Source organism: Chiloscyllium punctatum, chromosome 20 (genome assembly GCF_047496795.1).
Source record: "Chiloscyllium punctatum isolate Juve2018m chromosome 20, sChiPun1.3, whole genome shotgun sequence".
Taxonomy (NCBI): domain Eukaryota; kingdom Metazoa; phylum Chordata; class Chondrichthyes; order Orectolobiformes; family Hemiscylliidae; genus Chiloscyllium; species Chiloscyllium punctatum.
Window position 1 is genome coordinate 21,123,427 of NC_092758.1, and position 19,963 is coordinate 21,143,389.

General features: G+C 44.1%; 2 protein-coding genes across 4 annotated transcripts in view; one reads left to right on the forward strand and one right to left on the reverse strand.

The window, feature by feature from the left end:
- lars1b (leucyl-tRNA synthetase 1b) overlaps positions 1–6,503 on the reverse strand; it is a 57,301-nt gene extending 50,798 nt beyond the window's left edge. Inside the window, exons 1-2 of one of the 2 annotated variants that reach the window (XM_072590473.1) lie at positions 6,401–6,503; positions 4,216–4,337 (exon numbers count right to left, since the gene is read on the reverse strand). In XM_072590473.1, coding sequence (XP_072446574.1) covers positions 4,216–4,337; positions 6,401–6,406 — 128 coding nt within the window. In that variant the 5' untranslated portion in view covers positions 6,407–6,503. Of the gene's footprint in view, positions 1–4,215; positions 4,338–6,309; positions 6,327–6,400 lie in introns of those variants that run through there. The other variant, XM_072590474.1, reaches the window with a different exon arrangement.
- An 87-nt stretch (positions 6,504–6,590) lies between these two features.
- On the forward strand, positions 6,591–18,260 carry nudcd2 (NudC domain containing 2). Of its 2 annotated transcripts, none has more exons than XM_072590476.1 (5): positions 6,591–6,674; positions 12,818–13,008; positions 15,562–15,610; positions 15,804–15,955; positions 17,703–18,260. In XM_072590476.1, exons 2-5 carry the CDS (start codon positions 12,820–12,822, stop codon positions 17,784–17,786), a joined length of 474 nt encoding a protein of 157 aa, XP_072446577.1. In that variant the 5' UTR covers positions 6,591–6,674; positions 12,818–12,819; the 3' UTR covers positions 17,787–18,260. The 2 variants fall into 2 exon arrangements, with proteins under 2 accessions (XP_072446577.1, XP_072446576.1); XM_072590475.1 differs by lacking the exon at positions 6,591–6,674 and adding an exon at positions 6,740–7,001.
- Positions 18,261–19,963: the final 1,703 nt, after the last annotated feature.

Genomic DNA, 19,963 nt, shown 5'->3' on the forward strand with positions numbered 1-19,963 from the left:
GGGTTGGGATATCTGGTCAGCATGGATGAGTTGGACTGAAGGGTCTGTTTCCATGCTGTACATCTCTATGACTCTAAGATATCAATGCTAGAGTGGCAAACATCTAAATCTTCATGATCTTGCTTCAATTGCAAGGGTAAAAGATAGAATGTTCTTTGATATTTGGACCATTCGGTTCCATTCAAATAATGAAGCTGTCTGCGTACTCACGTAGAAAGACTTGGAAAATAGTCAGACTTTGATTGATAGATGGCATTCAATATTTCTGCATCAAAAGTGCCAAGCAATGACTTCTCTGAAGAGAGACTGACTACTTCCCTTGATATTAAGACCATAAGACATAGGAGTGGAAGTAAGGCCATTCGGCCCATCGAGTCCACTCTGCCATTTAATCATGGCTGATGAGCATTTCAACTCCACTTACCCGCATTCTCCCCGCAGCCCTTAATTCCTTGTGACATCAAGAATTTATCAATCTCTGCCTTGAAGACATTTAGCATCCCGGCCTCCAATGCACTCCGCGGCAATGAATTCCACAGGCCCACCACTCTCTGGCTGAAGAAATGTCTCCGCAATTTCTGTTCTGAATTGACCCCCTCTAATTCTAAGGCTGTGCCCACGGGTCCTAGTCTCCTCACCTAATGGAACCAATTTCTTAGCGTCCACCCTTTCCAAGCCAAATATTATCTTGTAAGTTTCTATTAGATCGCCCCTTAACCTTCTAAACTCCAATGAGTACAATCCCTGGATCCTCAGCTGTTCCTCGAACGTTAGACCTACCATTCCAGGGATCATCTGTATGAATCTCTGCTGGACACGCTCCAGTGCCAGTACGTCCCTCCTGAGGTGTGGGGCCTAAAACTGGACACAGTACTCCAAATGGGGCCTAACCAGAGCTTTATAAAGTCTCCGTAGCACATTGCTGCTTTTATATTCAATGGCATTATCATGACAGGATTCCCCACAACATTCTAGGAACGGCTAATAATGAGAAACATAATTGGACAGGACAGATAAATTCTGTGGCTATAAAAGTGGGACAGAGGTCAGGAATTTTGCAGTGAATGCCTCATTTCATCTCCCAAGAGACTTTTCATCAGTTGTAAAGCACAAGGGAACAAAGTATTGCATCAATGTAGCAAACTGAAGAGAAAATTCTGAGGTACTTAACAGCAATTTTACCAGAATACGTGGACATATAGCTACACTCCACAATCTTAAAGCAGATGGCTGAAAACTTGGTCAAAGACTTAGGTTTTAATGTGTGCCGTAAAGGAGGAAAGAGGTCTCTTAAAATCACTTATGGCTATTGCTATTGGGCCAGCATTAGGTGCTGTTCCAATTTTCCTTCAAGGCAAGCTGCCTTCTGGAATCACTGCAGTCAATGTGCTGCAGATGGCCCACAATGTCCTGAGGGAACTCAAGCATTTTGACACAGCCACAGTGAAGGTATAGTGATATATTCCCAAGTCAGGATGGTGTGTGGAAGGGTACTTGCAGGCGTTTCCATGTAGCTGCTGCTCGTCCTTCTAGATAGAATTGTTGTGAATTTACAAGTGCTGTCTGAGGATCTTTAGTGAATTTCTGCAGGGCATCTTGTAGATAGTACACACTGCTGCAACTGAGTATTAGTGGATGTGGTGCCAACACAGCAGGCTTCTTTGACTTACACGGGGTTAAGCTTCTTGAGTGTTGTTGGAGCTGCAATCAATCAAGTAGAGGTGGAGGAAGGAATTTCAAAGTTTATGGCTAAGGCAGCTGAAGGCATACTCACTGGTGATTTAAGGAAAATGACCACGGAATGACCATTCAAAATTCTGCAAATGTGGAACAGACTGGCCAGATTCAAGGGTGGAAAATGCAAGCCCAATATTTAAAAAAGGAGGAAGGGAGAAAAACAGGAAACTGCAGATGTTGAAGGAATCCCAGAGCAATTCTCGCCCAGCTGTATGCCACTGTGCAATCAACTCTGCTAGGTCTGTCCTGCCTGTGGGATAGGACATACCAGTAGACTCTTAATTCCAGGTATTTCTTGAATTCAAATTCCATCATTGGCCCAAAGGAAATCGGCTCAGTTTCTGGGGATTAATTGTACTGCAGTAATATCACCAAGCTAATGACTCTCCACATTGCATTGAAACTATTACAGAGGGGTTACCCTCCAAATATCACCATCCTAATTCTAGCACACATCACCTCCACATATTCACTAAGTGAAAATCCTGGAACTATTGACTTAAAAGCATTGTCAACACACAGGTTACAGGTCCACCAACCTCTACTTGGAACATCTAGGGGTGGTGATAAATGCCAGTCTTGACAGTGAATTCTACATCATGAATAAATCAGCTGTGATGTCAATGAATGGCAGGGCAGACGTGATGGGCTGAATAGCCTACCCTAATCTTATGGCATTGATCAAAAATACATCAGAATTAATCAGGTACTATTCCCCATTCTTCAGATACAGTACCAAGACCAGACAACATTCAGGCCTGAACTAAACATGCACACTAGAACTGAATTTTCTCTCAACAGTCAAAGGCAGCGAATGCCCCATTATCGACATCCTGATGTTACTATTAACCAGAAATACATTGGCCACAAGAACAGTCCAGAGGCTAGGAATACTGCAAACAAGTAACTCAACTCCTGACTCTTCAAAGCCTGACCACTGTCTGGAAGGTACAAGTGAGGATTGTGATGAGATACTTCCTACTTGCCTGGATTTCATTCATTCACGGGATGAGGGCATTACCAGCCAATACTTATTGCCAATCACAAAGGACAGTTAAGAGTTAACCACATTGCTGTCAGTCTACAGTCATGTGTAGTCCAGAATATGTAAAGATGGCAGTTTCGTTTCCTAAAGGACATTAGTGAACCAAAAAGGTTTTTCCAACAATCGACAATGGATCCATGGTCGCCATTAGACTCTTAATTCCAGTTCTCCCTTATTATTAAATTCTGCCTTGGTGGAATGCCAACACCACTCCCCAGAACATTCCCTGGGTCTCTGGATTAACAGTCCAGTGATAAATAGCCTGAGTGCACAATGAGTGCAGTTCCAACAAAGTCAAGAAGCTTTACACTATCCAGGCCAAAGCAGCCCGCTTGATTGTCACCACATCCACTCACTTCACCACCAATGCTCGGTAGCAGCAGTGTGCACCATCTTCAAGGAACAGTGCTGAAATTCAAAATTCCTTCGACAGCACCTTCTAAACCGACAACCACTTTTATCTAGAGGGACAAGGGCAGCATGTAAATGGGAACACCACTACCTGTGAGTTCTCCTCTGAGCCACTCACCACGCTGACTTGGAAATATATCCTTCCTTCAAATGTCACTCAGTCAAATCCTGAAATTCTCTCCTTAATGGCATTGTGAGCGTACCTGCAGCATATAACCTACAGCGGTTCAAGAAGCCAGCTCACCACCACCTTCTCAAGGGCAACTAGGGATAAGCAATAAATGTTAGCTCGCCAGCAATGCACATGGCCCTCATGTGAATTTTTTTTTTAAAGTTGCAATTTGAGAATGTTATGCAATACTCTCCAATTCTTTGTTGAGTGCAGTTCCAACATTTAAACCTGACACCATCCAGAACAAAGCAGCTTGCTTGACTGGCATCCAATTCACTGCAGACACAGTCTGAGAAGGTTCTCTCTCTCTCAAGAAGTGAAGTGCCTGTTTCAACTGCAAGGCACGAATACCAAGAATTAAAAGGTAACAAAAATTTACTTGTGCTGGCAGCCCATGAAACCACCTGACCAACCATGATCTCAGATTAAATCTGCATATTAAGGACTCACAAAGGAATCTGAACTGTACATGATTTTATTGAGAGTTCTGGATAACTTTTAACATTGTACATTCATACGGAAGACTAACTGCATGACAGTTGCATGCTTATTATTTTCCTCAGGGTTAGCAGATAATAAAATTGCTCACTTTCATTCAAGTAAACCATGTGATCGGATCCTTATTGCTTACAGTTAAAAAACAAAGCAATGTTTAACTGGAGAAAGTCCGAAGCTTAAGTTCTTCTCAGCATGAGACATAGTGACAGGCAACTGAGAAGGTTGATAAAGAAAGGACCCAAGTTCATCCACCTCACTTCATTGTCACACATGCCTTAATACAAAATCAAAAAGACAAGAAACCTCACAAAATAGCTATTGATAACCACCGACCTTACCAGTATTATCTTACCTACTCTCTGCACTCCTTGGGTTCACAGCATCAATTTCAAACAAGTTACTTTCATCCCATTTTTTCTGGATGTCTTTTTCAATCCTCTTCAGATAGTCAACCTTAGCTGTTCCTTTGCGTTCCTTTTGAGGTGAAAATTTGAAAAGATATAAAATATTATTAGTTTTCCAAATCATTAAATTATAATAGACTTCTCATTCCTGAAGTCCATAACTTAACAGTCCTGGGACAATGAATGACTCAGTCAGGGAGAAACAGACTGACTTCTGTGAGCAGACCGTTACAGAATCAGAAAGTTTTGGGTTCAAGTGCCACTCCAGAGATTTCAGTACATAATCGCACAAGAGTTCCTTTGGAAACTCAGCATCCCCGACAGTGCAGCACTTCACAAGTACGAGACATTACGTCGATTCACGTGCCCTGGACTCTGGACCCTGGACCATAACATGCATGATAAGGTTCTGACAGAGTGTGGCTGCGACTGATCACAACAAACCATAATTTGAGATCTCTTGTCCCCGCATTGTGAATCCCCATTGTCCCCTCGAAATTCAGGTCACACCTCTCCCAGCAGGTACCCTCACTGACCCCCGGGTCACCACTCCTCCAGCAGGTACCCTCACTGACATCCGGGTCACACCTCTCCCAGCAGGTACCCTCACTGATCCCTGGGACACCACTCCCCCAGCAGGTACCCTCACTGACCCATGCGACACCACTCCCCCAGCAGGTACCCCTCACTGACCCCCAGGTCACCACTCTCCCAGCAGGTACCCTCACTGACATCCGGGTCACACCTCTCCCAGCAGGTATCCTCACTGACCCCCAGGTCATACCTCTCCCAGCAGGTATCCTCACTGACCCCCAGGTCACACCTCTCCCAGCAGGTACCCTCACTGACCCCCAGGTCACACTCCCCCAGCAGGTATCCTCACTGTCCCCCGGGTCACCACTCCGCCCTGCAGGTATCCTCACCGAATCCTGAGTCACACTCCCCCAGCAGGTATTCTCACTGACCCCCGGGTCACACTCCCCCAGGAGGTATCCTCACTGACCCCTGGGTCACACTCCCCAAGGAGGTATCCTCACTGACCCCTGGGATACACGCCCCCAGCAGGTACCCTCACTAACCCACGCGACACCACTCCCCCAGCAGGTACCCTCACTGACCCCCAAGGTCACCACTCCCCCAGCAGGTACCCTCACTGACCCCCGGGTCACACTCTCCCAGCAGGTATCCTCACTGCCCCTCGGGTCACCACTCTGCCCAGCAGGTATCCTCACCGACTTCTGGGTCACACTCCCTCAGCAGGTATCCTCACTAACCTCCAGGTCATCACTCTGCCCAGCAGGTATCCTCACTGACCTCCGGGTCATCACTCTGCCAAAAAAACAACCCTCACTGACCTCCGGGTCATCACTCTGCCCAGCAGGTACCCTCACCGACCCCTGGGTCTCATTCCCCCAGCAGGTATCCTCACCGACTTCTGGGTCACACTCCCTCAGCAGGTATCCTCACTAACCTCCAGGTCATCACTCTGCCCAGCAGGTATCCTCACTGACCTCCGGGTCATCACTCTGCCAAAAAACAACCCTCACTGACCTCCGGGTCATCACTCTGCCCAGCAGGTACCCTCACCGACCCCTGGGTCTCATTCCCCCAGCAGGTACCCTCACCGACCCCTGGGTCTCATTCCCCCAGCAGGTACCCTCACTGACCCCTGGGTCACATTCCCCCAGGACGTTGCCCTCACTGACCCCTGGATCACACTCCCCCAGCAGGTACCCTCACTGACCCCTGGATCACACTCCCCCAGCAGGTACCCTCACTGACCCCTGGGTCACACTCCCCCAGGAGGTACCCTCACTGACCCCTGGATCACACTCCCCCAGCAGGTACCCTCACTGACCCCTGGGTCACACTCCCCCAGCAGGTACCCTCACTGACCCCTGGGTCACACTCCCCCAGGAGGTACCCTCACTGACCCCTGGGTCACACTCCCCCAGGAGGGGTACCTTCCCTCATTTCTGGAACAGTTAGTGACCTGTCACTCTCCACGGGCCTGAGTGAGGACGACACCTTCTCACTATTACCCTTAAGTTCCGATGTGAAACGCCTTAGGCCAGCCTTCCAGGACCATAACAACACTAAGACACGTGAAGGCTCCGAGTGGTGAAAACTCACCGTCATGCTGAAACGTGTAACAGACACACACCCGGCTTCTCTCACTCCCCTCACCACCAAGTGGGACACGCCTGCGCCGGTCCGCCGCACATCATGCTGGGAGTTGTAGTCTTCTCCCCCGCGGCCTTAACGCGTCATGGGCGGCCCATGTCCGGTGCCATGCCTACAGTTCCCGGAATACACCGCGCAACGTCCATCCCCTCTAACCTTCCCCGGCTCACCTCTTCCTGTCCGTAAGTTCCCTCTACCCCACAAACCAGCGACAAACTCGCCGGTAAAGTCCTCTTTATTTACAAATACAGTAATTTGAATGGTTACTGGATATTTATTATCAGCTTTGGTGTGCTTGTTCTGGGAGGGAGAGTGTGTGTGTGGGTGTCCGTGTCTAGATTTTGTGACAGTGTCGTAAAACTGTCCATCTCTGCAAAGGGAGGTGACTTTGTGCTGCACGAGGAGCCTGAGAGAGTCTCAAATGTGAAGTGAAAGAAGGATTTGTGGCTGCTCTGTGCAGCTCAAATCAATTCAAGGATGGAATGTTGACCAGATGATGAAGTTAACTTGATACAATTTTAATAGTATCAATGTGTTAATATTATAGAAGGTAAGGCCTTAAAAAATACCTGATTGAGGGACACAAAGTTATGAGGGGCACAGCTGGGCAGAAGCCTTATCTCCTTAAAGGGATCAAGATCCAGGGTTATACTATTAAGGGACGGAACAGGAAGTTTAGAAGGGGGCAAAAAAAAATGTAGAGGGTATCTGGAACTCACTTCCTAAAAGTGTGGTAGTGATGGCACCAGTTAAGACACTTCAGAAGGATTTAGATGATCACATGAAACACCACACCTGGGTTTTGGCGATTTGATGGACAATGGTGTTCGAGTAGATCAATGCTGGTGACTGTGGTGGGCATGATGGGCCAAAGAGGCTCTTTTGGTTATCTTAAAATCTCTTGTGACTATAAGTACTGCTTGGGATTCTGGGCCAGAATTTTCTCCAGGGTTAGCACTACTAAGCACTCAGTGGTTAGCACTGCTGCCTCAGACCCAGGTTTGAATCTAGCCTTGGGTGACTATCTGTTTGGAGTTCTCCCATATCTGTATGGTTTCCTCCCATAGTCCAGAGGTACACATCAAAAGATCAGGTGAGGTAGAATCATTTTCAATCCCTTCTTCCACTCCACCTGGCATCTTTGTTTTTGTCTCTTCTCAGCATACTACATATTTTGTTCTGAGTGGGGTAGCAAGTGTACATGTTGTGCGAGTCAAGGGCTGGAATTTTATGTCCAAAAATGGCTGGACATGGAGGAAGGTGAGGTGAAAATGAGCACCAGGAGCTGGTGTTCCATTGCTGCCCCTCCTGCTGCTAATTATCCTCTCAACAAAGAGCATGATGGTAGAGGTATCACAGGGATGAAGTCATAGTGATACAATTAACTGAAACGTACCTAAAGAAGGCAGCAAGGTTACAAGATGCACGTAGCCTTTAGTACTGAGGTGCCATTTATTCTGTAAATCTGGCATCATGAAGACATAAAAGAAAAGTTTCAGACATTATTGTGAGTGCAGCTAAGCATATCTAAGACACCAGCTAAGCATATCAAAGACACCAGCTGGCATTGGGAGCATAATTCTGAGATATTGGGACAATGAAGAACAACATCTTCAGCAGCATAGGTGAGAGAAGAGGGGCAGGAAGATGAGAGACCATATCCTCAGCTTAGTGTACTGGTGAAGACTGGGCTGCCAAGACACATTAGAGAACCAGAGCCACGGAAAACTCTGCATATCCAAAAGATGCCTACCGCTCCATCCCTTGCCCTCATTTTGGGAACTCCGACCACAATGCTGTGTTTCTTCTCCCGGCTGACAGGCAAAAGCTCAAAGAGGAGAACCCCTGAGGGATACAGGTCCAGTGCTGGTTGGAGAAGGCAGAGAATCAACTCCGGTGCTGTCTGGAATCAGCTGATTGGAACATGTTCAAACAGTCCGCAGGTACCTTGGACGAGTACGCCACCACCGTCACAGTTTTTATCAGCGAGTGTGTAGAGGACTACATACTGAGGAAGTCAGTCCAGGTGTTCCCCTGCAGGCAATCCTGGATGAATCAGGACATAGACAACCTGCTAAAAACCAGCTGTGAGGCCTTCAGATAGGAAGACCCATTCAACTATAAGGAATTCAAGTATGACCTTCACAGAGCCATTAAGATAGCCAAGGACCAATACCGATCCAAACTAGAGACCCAGACAGACACCCGGCGACTATGGCAATGACTGAATGACATCACAGGTTCTAAAAAGAAACTGCAATATAGTAGACGATGACACATCCCTCCCAGATCATCTTAATGCCTACTATGCTCGCTTTGAGCAGGATTTTGGCGGAGAGGTAACACCTATCCCAAAAGTCACTGCATCAGAGGTCAGATCAATTTTCCTTCGTATGAATCCAAGGAAAGCAATGGAACCAGGTGGAGTACCAGGCAGTGCACTCAGAGCAAGCGCAAATCAATTGGCAGAGGTCTTCTCGGACATCTTCAACCTCTCCCTGCAGCAGGCCACTGTCTCTGCCTATTTCAAGAGGACCAACATCATCCCTGTGCCTATGCAGCCATGTCTCAATGACTATCGACCAGTGGTCCTAACTTCAGTGGTCATGAAGTGCTTTGAAAAGCTGGCCATAGCATTAATCAACTCCAGCCTCCCCACTACTCTTGACCCACTCCAATGTGCCTCTCGGACCAACAGAACCACGTCAAATGCCATATCATTTGCCCTTCACTCCTCTCTAGGACATCTTGAACCAAGTACAGCTACATAAGTATCCTACTCATTGACGACAGTTCAGTCTTCAACACTGTTAACCCCTCGAGACTGATTATGAAACTTAGTGATCTCAGACTAAACCCCCACTCTCTGCAACTGGAACCCCAGTGTCCTGACCCACAGGCCCCAAAGAGTGAAGGCTGGGGACAATATTTTGTTCTCACTAACACTCAACACTGGAGCCCCCCCTGCCCCCCCACGGGGTGCACACAGCCTCCTACTGTATTCACTGTTATACCCATGACTGGGTCACCAAATACCAGACTATTGCCATTTACAAGTTTGCTAATGACATCCCCGTAGTTGTTCGAATCTCAAATGGTGACAAAACAGACTACAGACAGGAGGTGAAAGATCTGGAAAAATGTGCACTGAGAACAACCAAGCTCCCAAGGAACTTATTATTGACTTTCGTTGGGATGTTACTCATGGCCCCCTACACATTAACAGCACAGAAGTGGAACGAGTGTAGAGTGCTAAGCATCTGGGAGTGATCATCAACAACAAGATTTCTTGGACTCTTCATGTGGACATACTGGTTACAAAGGCCCAACAATGTCTCTTCTTCCTCAGGCAGCTGAGAAAATTTGGCATGACGGTGAATACCCTTGCCAACTTTTATAGGTGCATCATTGAGTGTGTTCTGTCTGGATGTATCACTACCTGCTGTGGCAACTGTACCATTCCAGATCAGAGACGATTGCAGAGAGTGGTGAACTCAGCCCAGACAATCACAAAGGCCAACCTCCCATCTGTAGAATCCATCTACCAGCCCCGCTGTCAAGGATGGGCCACCAGCATTATCAAAGACCATCCCACCCTGGCAATGCTTTTCTACAACTCTACCATTGGGGAGAAGGTACAGAAGCCTGAACATATGCACCAGCTGGTTTCGAAACAGTTTCTACCCTACTGTTGTTAGAATACTGAATGGACTCACAAACTCTTAACATTCGCCTGTACTTGCATTTTTGTTTTGCTGCTCTTACCTATTGTTTACTATCTATGCTACTTAACTCTGTGATCTGCCTGTGTTGCTCACAAGACAAAGCTTTTCACTGTGTCTCTGTACATGTGACAATAAATTCAATTCAGTTCAATTCAATTCAGATTGTCACTGAGTTTCATACACGTATCGCCAATCAGCTAACATCTCAGCCACTAGCTGTCAAATTTACTGTGCTGTTTAATGACTTTGCCACTCACTACTTCTAAGAATTATCTGCGGACATTTGTGGGGGATTGCTAGCAACAGCACATCTTGCAGGCCACTGATATTTTCATTCATCTTCAAACAGATGGGGTCCTCATAGGTGCAAAGGGCTGGATATCCATCACTGAATTCTCCAAAGTATAGGATGTCATAGATTTCATGCATGTAGCCACCAAACTGCCAAATAACTGGTCAGTAAGCCTTATCAATTAAATCAACTAATCAGTTTCCATTCCACCAATGTGGGATAACAACAAGATAACAACAACAAATTTTCTACTTCTCTGTTTGATATCTTCCTCTCTGTTTCCTGCATCTCCTCCTTCAATGACTGCCTCAGCAATGGCTACCCCAGTGTCTTTTCAATCTATCCCACTTTTCACGTCAATCCCGTACCCATGAATTGGATGTCCGACATGCCTCAGTTAAGGAGTAGACTGCATCCACAGAAATCATGAGCTGTGACTACTTCTTGCTTCCACTCTTCCCATCCATGTCCTGGGGCAGGATGGGGACCTGGAACTTGTCTTGATGCTTTACTAATTTATATGGAAAAACCTCCCAAGATATGGAACAGGTTGGATAGGCGAGAGGATTTTTACCCATCCATCATTGTTGTTTATATGTGTCATGGTTGAATCTTATTTCCTGCAGCAAATAAATAGTTGAGGAATGGCTATAGAGTGTAACAAAATAATATCCAGTATGATCTTCATTTCTGTGCTAAAACTGATAAAGGAACAGTTCCCATATTATAAATATGTTTAATGTTGAATAATAATGAATAATGGATGTAGGATTGTTCGCTGATTTGGAAGGTTCATTTTCAGATGTTTCATCACCATACTAGGTAACATCATCTGGGTGAAGCACTGGTGATATGGCCCGCTTTCTATTTAAATGTTTAGGTTTCTTTGGGTTGGTGATATCATTTCCTGTGATGATGTCATTTCTGATTTTTTTTTAGATGGTGGTAAGTGGGATTCAAGTCACTGTGTTTGTTGACAAAGTTCCAGTTGGAATGCCATCCTTCTAGGAATTCTTGTGCCTCTGCTTGGCTTGTCCTAGAATGGAAGTGTTGGCCCAGTCAAAGTGGTGTCCTTCCTTATCTGTATATAAGGATACTAGTGAGAGTGGGTCATGTATTTTTGTGGTGAGTTTTCTGCCTGTTTGTGCAATGTAGTGTTTGTTCCAGTTCTTGCAAAGTATCTTGTGAATGACATTGGTTTTGCTTGTTGTCTGTATGGGGTCTTTCAAGTTCATTAGCTGCTGTATTAGTGGGTCTGTGGGCTACTATGATGCCAAGGGGTCTTTGTAGTCTGGCAGTCATTTCCGAGATGTCTTTGATTTAGAGGAGAGTGGTTAAGGTTTCTGGACGTGTTTTGTCTGCTTGTTTGGGTTTGTTGCTGAGAAATCGGCGGACTATGTTCATTGGGTACCCATTCCTCTTGAATACACCGTATCAGTGATTTTCCTCTGCTCTTCGTAGTTCCTCTGTGCTGCAGTGTGTGGTAGCTTGTTGAAATAATATTCTAATGCAGCTTTGTTTGTGGGTGTTTGGAATGATTGTTTCTGTAGTTCAGTATTTGGTCCATATGTGGTGTTTTCCTGTAGACGCTGGTTTGAAGTTCCCCATTGACTGTTCGCTCTACTGTGACTAGGAATGGCAGTTTGTTGTTGTTTTCCTCCTCTTTAGTGAATTTTATGCTAATAAGAGTATTTTATATTTACAAAATACCTTGCAAGAACTATAACAAACACTACATTGTACAAACAGGCAGAAAACTAGCCATTAGGATACACTAACATCAACTAGCCACAAAATGACATGATCCACTCTCACTAGTATCCTTACATACAGATGAGGAAGGACACCACTTCGACTGACACAAAGCATCCATCCTAGGACAAGCCAGAGACATACACGAGAATTCCTAAAAGCATGGGATTCCAACGAGAACTCGTATCGGCAACGCATTGACTTGGATCCCATTTACCACCCACTCAGTAAAAGAACAGGAAATGACATCACTACAGCAAATGATGTCACTAACCCAAGGAAACCTGGACACACAAATCGAAAGCGGGCCATACCATCAATGCTTCATCCCAAGGCTCACTGATGATGTTATCTAGTATAGTGACAAAACGTCTGAAAGCAAACCTACATCCAGAACATCAACCTTAGCTACAAGTCTTCCAAAACTTGCTAATAATGAATAATTTCAATAAATATAAGGAAATAGCCATTCTAAAGTTACATAACTAGGATTAGTTGGTTTCTGCAAAATTTTCTGGTTACCTTACTTTAACATTTGTCATTGTTCAATATAATTTTATCCTTGTTTGTAATGTGATAATTTTTTCACTTATTTAGCCATGTCAGTTCATTTTGATGAAAGAAGTGGGACTGTTCGTTGCAAGACCCCATGGGGTGAATGGTATCAGACCATGGAAGAAATTTTCATTGATGTCCATGTTCCAGTTGGAACATCTGCAAAAGAAATCAAATGTAGCCTGGGGAGTAAAGATATAGCATTGTCTGTTAAGGGGCAAGAGATATTGAAGGTAAAGATCCTTTGTCTGTCATGTTTCTTCCGTTTCAAATCTAACTTAGATGATGCACTTGATCAAACGAATATAGTTGTATACTTGGTTTAAAGAAGTTTATCTTCATTATTCTGATAACAGATCTGTCATCACAGCTTCCAGCCACACACATGAGGTAAAATTACCTGAGACGCATTGAATTGATAACTGGATATTCGAACAGGACAAGACTATCAAAACGTTAAAGGAAATTTTTCTAGCTTTTCTGTGGAGGTTCTGAGATGCATGCTATGTATTTTTAAATCTTCTCTTCTATTACAATACTATATTTAAACAAAGCATGGAAGTTGACTGTTGATCACTAGTAACAGGTATATTCTGTTAACCAATTGGAGTCCACTTGCCAGCCTTCTCTTGTGCAATATAAATGTTGATCTCTTCTTTTAATTGGTATTCTTTAATTGGTGGCACAGTGGCTCAGTGGTTAACACTGCTGCCTCACAGCACCAGGGTCCCAGGTTCGATTCCAGCCTCAGACGACTGTCTGTGTGGAGTTTGCACATTCTTCCCCCAGTCTGCGTGGGTTTCCTCCGGGTGCTCCGGTTTCCTCCCACAGTCCAAAGATGTGCAGGTCAGGTGAATTGGCTATGTAGGAGAAAGTGAGGACTGGCGATGCTGGAGTATCAGAGTTGAAAAGTGTGGTGCTGGAAAAACACAGCAGGCCAGGCAGCATCCGAGGAGCAGGAGAATCGACATTTCGGGCATAAGCCCTTCTTCAGGAATGAGGCTAGGTGCCAAGCGGGCTGAGATAAAAGGTAGGGGGGGATGGAATTTGGGGAGGGATGCTGGGAATACGATAGGTGGAAGGAGGTGAGAGTGATTGGCCGGAGAGGGGGTGGGGACGGAGAGTTCGGGAAGAATATTGCAGGTCAAGAGGGCAGTGCTGAATCCGAGGGTTGGGACTGAGATAAGGTGGGGAAAAGGGAAATGAGGAAGCTGGAGAAATCTACATTCATCCCGTGTGGTTGGAGGGTTCCTAGGCGGAAGATGAGGCACTCTTCCTCCATGTGTCGTGTGGCCAGGGTCTGGCGATGGAGGAAGCCAAGGACCTGCACGTCATTGGCAGAGTGGGAGGGGGAGTTAAAGTGTTCAGCCACGGGGCGGTTGGGTTGGTTGGTGCGGGTGTCCCAGAGGTGTTCTCTGAAACGTTCCGCAAGTAGGCGGCCTGTCTCCCCAATGTAGTGGAGACCACATCGAGTGCAGCGGATACAGTAAATGATGTGTGTGGAGGCGCAGGTGAATTTGCGACGGATATGGAAGGATCCATTGAGGCCTTGGAGGAAGGTGAGGGGGGAGGTGTGGGCACAAGTTTTGCTCTTCTTGCGGTTGCAGGGGAAGGTGCCAGGAGTGGAGGTTGGGTTGGTGGGGGGTGTGGACCTGACGAGGGAGTCGCGGAGGGAGTGGTCCCTCCTGAATGCTGATAGGGGTGGAGGGGGAAATATATCCCTGGTGGTGGTGTCTGTCTAGAGGTGGCGGAAATGACAGGATGATATGATGTATCCGGAGGTTGGTGGGGTAGAAGGTGAGGACCAGTGGGCTTCTATCCTGGTGGTGATTAGGGGGGCTGGGATCAAGGGCGGAGGTGCGGGAAGTGGAGGAGATGCGGTGGAGAGCGTCGCCGACCACGTCGGAGGGGAAATTGTGGTCTTTGAAGAAGGAGGTCATTTGAGTTGTTCGGTAGTGGAATTGGTCCTCCTGGGAGCAGGTGAATTGGCCCTGTTAAGTTGCCCATAGTGTTAGGTGCATTAGTGAGAGGGAAATGGGTCGGGGTGGGTTACTCTTTGGATGGTTGGTGTGGACTTGTTGGGCCGAAGTGCCTGTTTCCACACTGTAGGGAATCTAATAATTCTTTTGAATTGTGATGAGTACAAGATGAAAAAGTTCAACAAATGTCTTTCTTTAGGCAAGTATCAGAAAATTATTTTTTTCACCTCATTTCATGTTATGAAGGAATATTTGCTCATGAAAAGTTTGCATTGGAATTCCAGCATTGATCTGAGCTCTGATCTGTTTTAGACCTGTGGTAATTGTGCAAGCTAGCAATTGAGTATGATGAGTTATATTGGTTAGACATGCACTGAGAAATCCAGAAATACCTTAAAGAACTGTTAGTTTGAATAAACATACAAGATACTGTATTTGCATGCAAACTGTTTTGAGAACAATTCTAATAGGTGAAGGAAGAAGTAAATTGCAATTACAGAATATTTCATGTTCGTTATATGCCACAAAATGTTTCATGGGCTGCTTTTTGTTTTTTAAAAGAAGTGTACCACTGAAAAGTGGCACCAGTAACAATGATGGAATCTCCCAATGTTGCGCTGAAGTGCTGGATTGTTTTCAAGCCCTAAACTGGGCCTTTAACTCTCAAATTTTTGAGTCAAGTAGAATTGGAGACATGGGCGAACATAATATTCCAAATGAAGTTAAAGACAAAGAACCTCGGAAGTTGAATTTTGACTTTTGTGCAGTTGTTGAAATTGTTACTGGCAAATGTCACTTAATTTTCAGGGGAAGCTCTTCGATTCTACTGTATCTGATGAAGGAACGTGGACTCTAGGTAGGCAACAATCTTAAATTAAAATGCTTCCCTCACAATCCATATACCTTATTTTTCTATTCTTAAATGTTCCATGATAAGAATGTGTGCTATTCCTAAGCTCTCTTTTCAGACAAACATTTGGGCAACTAAAAAGTGTATATTTTCATCTCTTATTTGTTTCCGTCTCTAACAAGACTTTGCTTTTTGGCAGAGGATAAGAAACAGATTAGTATTGTGCTAAGGAAAAGTAACCGCCAAGCTGGGAACTGCTGGTCCTCATTGCTGGAAGGGCAATATCATGCTGATCCCCTGCTGCAAGATGAAATGCAGAAGAAACTTACACTAGAGAGGTTCCAAAGGGAGGTGAGTAATAGAACCATATAAAATAAAGGGCACTTGTTGGTTAATGTCAGCAGATTGAGAGTAGATCTGTTCCAAGATCTGAAAAAAAAATGATAAGATGTAAAGCAAATATGTTAGCAACCCAGTCCAGAAATTACGCAAACTTCTGATGACAAAAAGCTAATTTTCCCTCTAAGTAGCTATAAGTATATGTAGTTCAATATCAGACAAACTTTTGTAATTTGTTTTATAGAACATTACAGTGCAGTACAGGCCCTTTGGCCCTCAATGTTGCGCTGACCAGTCATACCAATTTGAAGCCCATCTAGCCTACACTATTCCATGTACTTTTATTTCTCTATTCACGCCCAGTATTACTGTCAATGCCCTTGAAGTCTGTGCAGGATGACTTAATTTTTGCAGTTTTTTCTACAAGTCTACTGATGAGTGGTAATATTCCTTTTTGTGGGTGTAAGGTGCACATTTTGAGTTGTCAGCATTGTAACTTGACTCTGCTGGCTTGACTGCAATGTTCTCGGGAGTTAATGAGCTGGTAATAGTGATAACACTCAAAGTAAAGAATGACCACTTGAGTGAAATACCAGAAACCATTATCTTATTTCCCTTTTATCATCATCTGTGTATCATCTTGAATTTTGTGCTGTTCTCTCAGGAAAAAAAAGCAATGTTCTGTTGATTTTGAATTTAGAAGAATGAGAGATGACTTTATTGAAACATACAAGATTCTTAGAGAACTTGACCAGATAGATGTAAAATGGCTGTTTTCCTATTGTGAGAGCGCCCAGGGCCAGCGACCATAATCTCAGAAGAAAGGTTTGCCCATTTAAGGCTGAGATGAGTAGGAGTTTCGTCTCTGCGGTTAGTGAATTTGTGGAAATCTTTGCTGAAGAGGGCTGTTAGAGCTAGATCATTAAGTGTATTGAAGGCTGAGATGGATTTTCAATCTGTAAGGAATCAAGGACTTTGAGGAACAGGCAGTAAAATGGAGTTAAGGATGATCAGGTTGGCCATGATCTCATTGAACGGCAGGGCAGATTCGATGGGCTGAAAGGCCTACTTCTGCTCTTGCATCAAAGACATTGATATAAATTACTTGATAACCCTGTCTATCCAGTAGAGTGTAAAGGTGAAAGAGGAGAGAAGTTACAGTTGCCTTAACATTACAGGAAAAAATATCAAGACCATGGGCAAGGTGAGAGATGGGGAGGTCAAACTGAAACTTGGCAGAAGATTGTGGGGCAGCCACGTTTGTGTTAGTGATTAGCACTATTGCCTCCACTGCCAAGGACCTGGGTTCAATTCCATCCTTGGGCGATCGTCTGTGTGGAGTTTGCACATTCTCCCTGTGTCTACGTGATTTTCCTCCAGGTGCTCCAGTTTCCTCCCACAGTCCAAAGATGTGCAGGTTAGGTGGATTGGCCATGCGAAACTTCCCATAGTATCCAGGGATGTGCAGTCTAGGTGGGCTTAGCCATGGGAAATGCTTGGTTACAGGGCTAGGATGGGTCTGGGTGGGATGCTTTTTGGAGAATCGATGTGTACTCAATGAGCCAAATGGCCCCACACTGTAGGGATTGTATGAAATGTTTTAATCTTGCTAGAAATTCTTTGGCATGCTAAGCCTTGTGACAAATTAATAGGATTCTAGACATCACAGAGTAAACCATGAGGATTGTTTTCATTTGAATAATCACTAAACATTTGGAAACTTCATCACTGTAATGGATTATGCTTTCTTCCTGCACAGCATCCTGGCTTTGACTTTAGTGGGGCTGACATTTCTGGAAACTATGGCGGTGGAGGTCCAGATTTCTCAAATTTGGGAAAGTGAAGACAATTCAAAGACATAATTGTTCCTGTAGAGTAATACTGGACTTTGAGAGGAAAGGTACAGAAGACAAGCTGTTGGAAATGCCTCTGCAGGACTCTGAAGCAAAACTTGCTGTGAAAATAAGGATGAATTTGCAAAGCACACCGCTTTTAGTTGTAAACAACCCAGGAATTTGTGTTTTTGAGGGGAAAAAAGAATACCATTGTGTTGTGAGTGATTGCAAATTGCAGAATGATTTGATATGCACCACCATTGGCCTTGCAAAACAGATCTTTTTGCTACAGTCCCTCTGAATTTCAAGGAATACCTGGATTTACATTGTGAATACAATGAAACGAGTCAGTCAAAGTTCGGACAGCTATTGCATATTGTAAGTATGCTTTAAATGGAGTGATTAGTAGTCTTGACATGCCACTCAACCTTGGAAACTCAGAAAGAGAACAATTAAAACTGGAATCTCTCGAGGCTTTCAAATGTCTCTTGCTTTTCCTTTGTGTTCTCACTCTCAATTTAATCTTTATTACTTTTCTATTTTGTTTTCTGCATTTAATTTGACTCAATTTCACATTATTCTCTAACGATCCTGATTTATTTTCTCTTCATTAGAATAGTAATGATCTAATAGAAATGTCCTTTTTTTATAAAGTGGTCCAATAGCAAAAACAAAAATTCCCTTTTATAAAAAGGAAACCTAAATTCTTAATGTTATGTGCAGTCTGGAGAATGAAGTCTTTTACATGTGACACTTAGGGAAGTCTCAAGTGTACTGCTGGACACTACTTCTTCCCTGGCTGCGGATGAGAAGCAGAGTGTGATCACCCCCTATTTTTTATGTCTGTTTCTTCCACTATTTCATTGCTTTTCCTGCAATATACCACGTTGCTGCCATTGCACTATTCTTGATTTTAGTAATTTCTAGCACTAAAATAATTGGAGCCTGAAGTTGAGAAGGAAGTTATATTTTGGATGTTTGTCACAAAATGCTCGCCACCAGCAAATTCTGGAGCACAGATATGCGAGCTTAAGGATGCATATTTCTGCTTTAAAAATGAAAGCCTACACAACCATTCATATGTTGAAGACAGTTCCTTTATTTACAATTTTAAAGCACATAACGGAATTAAAAGTAAGACTCTCATTAAACTTGCAGTGATATATGGATTGTTTAATTTGGCTTCAATTCCTCGATTGTTCTTTCAGAAGAAAAAATAAAGTTTGAATAATTGAAGAGTTTTTTTTTAAAAAGTAAACTATGTCATGGATGTGTATATTAAAATTGGAATTGATTATCCTTATGTAATTAGCATCGGAGTGCCATCATGAAAAATGCAGTGATTATAGAGTTGGCTTTTCATCAAGGGATCCAAGTTCGAGTCCAATGCAGACTAATAGACACTGTTTCCACACTGTAAGTAATCTAATCTAATCTAATCTAGACTGAAACCTTTTTCTGTCCAGTAGCTTTAGGTTCTTTGTGCAAAATAAGTCTGGAAATCTACAATCTAATTTGTGATACTCATTTGCAAATAATAGAATTCCATTGTAATAGACACTTCTGGAAAAAAAAAGACCATTCATGGAAATAGATCATTCATAATGCCAATCTCATTGAGCTCAAAGAAATGCTGTTATTGAGAATGTTTAAAATTACATTGGTGTTTGAAGGTTCAGATTGAGGCATTGCTGTGGGCTTAGGTAGTCCACTTGAAATGTTGATCAATCCTTCTAAATAGCAGTTAAAATGAAACTAGAGGCAGACTTCTGCATCTTCCTGCTGTCATCCGTTGTGACTCTTGACTAGTATATTGTGTTTCTGTGCCATTCTCTTGCAAAATGCCAATTTGGTGGTGAGTTGAGGGGAGATAGCTTACCGAGTTAAAAAGCAACAAGATGCTGCTTAGGTATCAGTAAGAACCTATTCAGGCCACTCCACCAATATCATCTGGAAGTGCCTTCCCTTCTCATCAACATTTCTAGCACTCATCCTATGTGGTGGGGTTCTTCACTGCTCTAGGCTATATGGCACAGGCATAATAGCACACCCATCACATGGTACAGTACAGGGAGCACAGCAGGTTGAACAATATGGCACAGCGAGCATGAAAAATCACATTGTATGGCGCAGAGAGCATTATATGGTCTGTACTGTCGGGCATTTGGGTAAGTACATGAATAGG